General features: G+C 36.8%; 1 protein-coding gene across 1 annotated transcript; it reads left to right on the top strand.

Annotated features, from left to right (window-relative positions):
* The first annotated feature begins 246 nt into the window (after positions 1-246).
* On the top strand, positions 247-750 carry LOC126756729 (uncharacterized). Its single transcript, XM_050469995.1, has 2 exons — positions 247-300; positions 374-750. The coding sequence occupies exons 1-2, from the start codon at positions 259-261 to the stop codon at positions 665-667; spliced, it is 336 nt and encodes a 111-aa protein (XP_050325952.1). The 5' UTR covers positions 247-258; the 3' UTR covers positions 668-750.
* The last annotated feature ends 279 nt before the right edge of the window (positions 751-1,029 follow it).

The raw sequence follows: 1,029 nt of genomic DNA, 5'->3' as shown, positions 1-1,029 counted from the left end.
ACGTTAAAAAAGTTCAAAAATCCATCGATGTTTCGATGATGTTTCAATGGCCGATGTTTTTGATTTCGATGTTGTTTGAAGAAACATCGACACATCGAGCCATCGATGTTTCATTTCACGATGTTTGCATCCCTATGCCCAAAACACATAACTTTTGCAATGTCTTCAGAGGAGAAAAATTAAGCGAAAGAGGCTTTTTACTCAATGTCTGGAATTCCAGGAGTAATTGGAATGGTGGATGCTGAACTTCGCGCCTTGATGAGCAATACCGTCGATCTCCTTAACAGTTTGAATGCTGAGGTTTGTTCGTTTTCGCAGAATCGCACAAAGATATGCAGGTTATTGAAAATGATTTTCTTATTAACCATTTCAGGCTGAATTAACGCTACCAGGCGTTCATGAATGGAACGAAGATATTGAAGATGATAATGCAAATGACGAGCATGAAGAAGAAGACCATTCCGATGAAGGCAGCGTATCGGAGGTAGAGGAGAAAATTAAGCGGACTGAAGCAGTTGAAATTTTCAACAAGGCGATAAGGTGGGCTGGTCATGAAGACGTCGATGCAAATGATGTAAATGTACTAAGACGTCTAAGAGAGAAAGCTGTGCTCCAACTTTTAGAAACACAGAAGATACAGAAAAGGATGACTAATTTTTTCAAATAAAACCTAGATTTTGTATAATATGTGTTACGTAAAAATGTATATGTAATGAAAACATGAATAAAATGTGAATTCCAATATATAAATACGTACTATCCTATTCTTTTGGAGCATTCCATAATGTGAACACTTTCGATAATGTGAACTGCCTTGGTTTTAATTAGGTCAGATTATCGAGCGTGCGCTGTATATGCATCAATTATTTTGCTAACTTAATTTTTTTCTTATAGGCGACTTTTAGCTCCATACAGAAATGCTGCTGAAACTCTGCTGAAAGTTACTACAACATAAAATTTTCAAAAGCCAGATGCCTTAACAAACGAGTATTTGGAGTATTAAAAGCGCGGTTCCGATGCCTTTTAGCT

Source organism: Bactrocera neohumeralis, chromosome 4, assembly GCF_024586455.1.
Source record: "Bactrocera neohumeralis isolate Rockhampton chromosome 4, APGP_CSIRO_Bneo_wtdbg2-racon-allhic-juicebox.fasta_v2, whole genome shotgun sequence".
Lineage (NCBI taxonomy): Eukaryota > Metazoa > Arthropoda > Insecta > Diptera > Tephritidae > Bactrocera > Bactrocera neohumeralis.
This window is presented reverse-complemented; position numbering and strand designations above follow the sequence as displayed.

Bases quoted from the DNA above. Each gene is read 5' to 3' on its own strand.
- LOC126756729 (XM_050469995.1), top strand. From the start codon at position 259: ATGAGCAATACCGTCGATCTCCTTAACAGTTTGAATGCTGAG. The intron at 301-373 runs GTTTGTTCGTTT...TAACCATTTCAG, and splicing joins TTAACAGTTTGAATGCTGAG to GCTGAATTAACGCTACCAGG.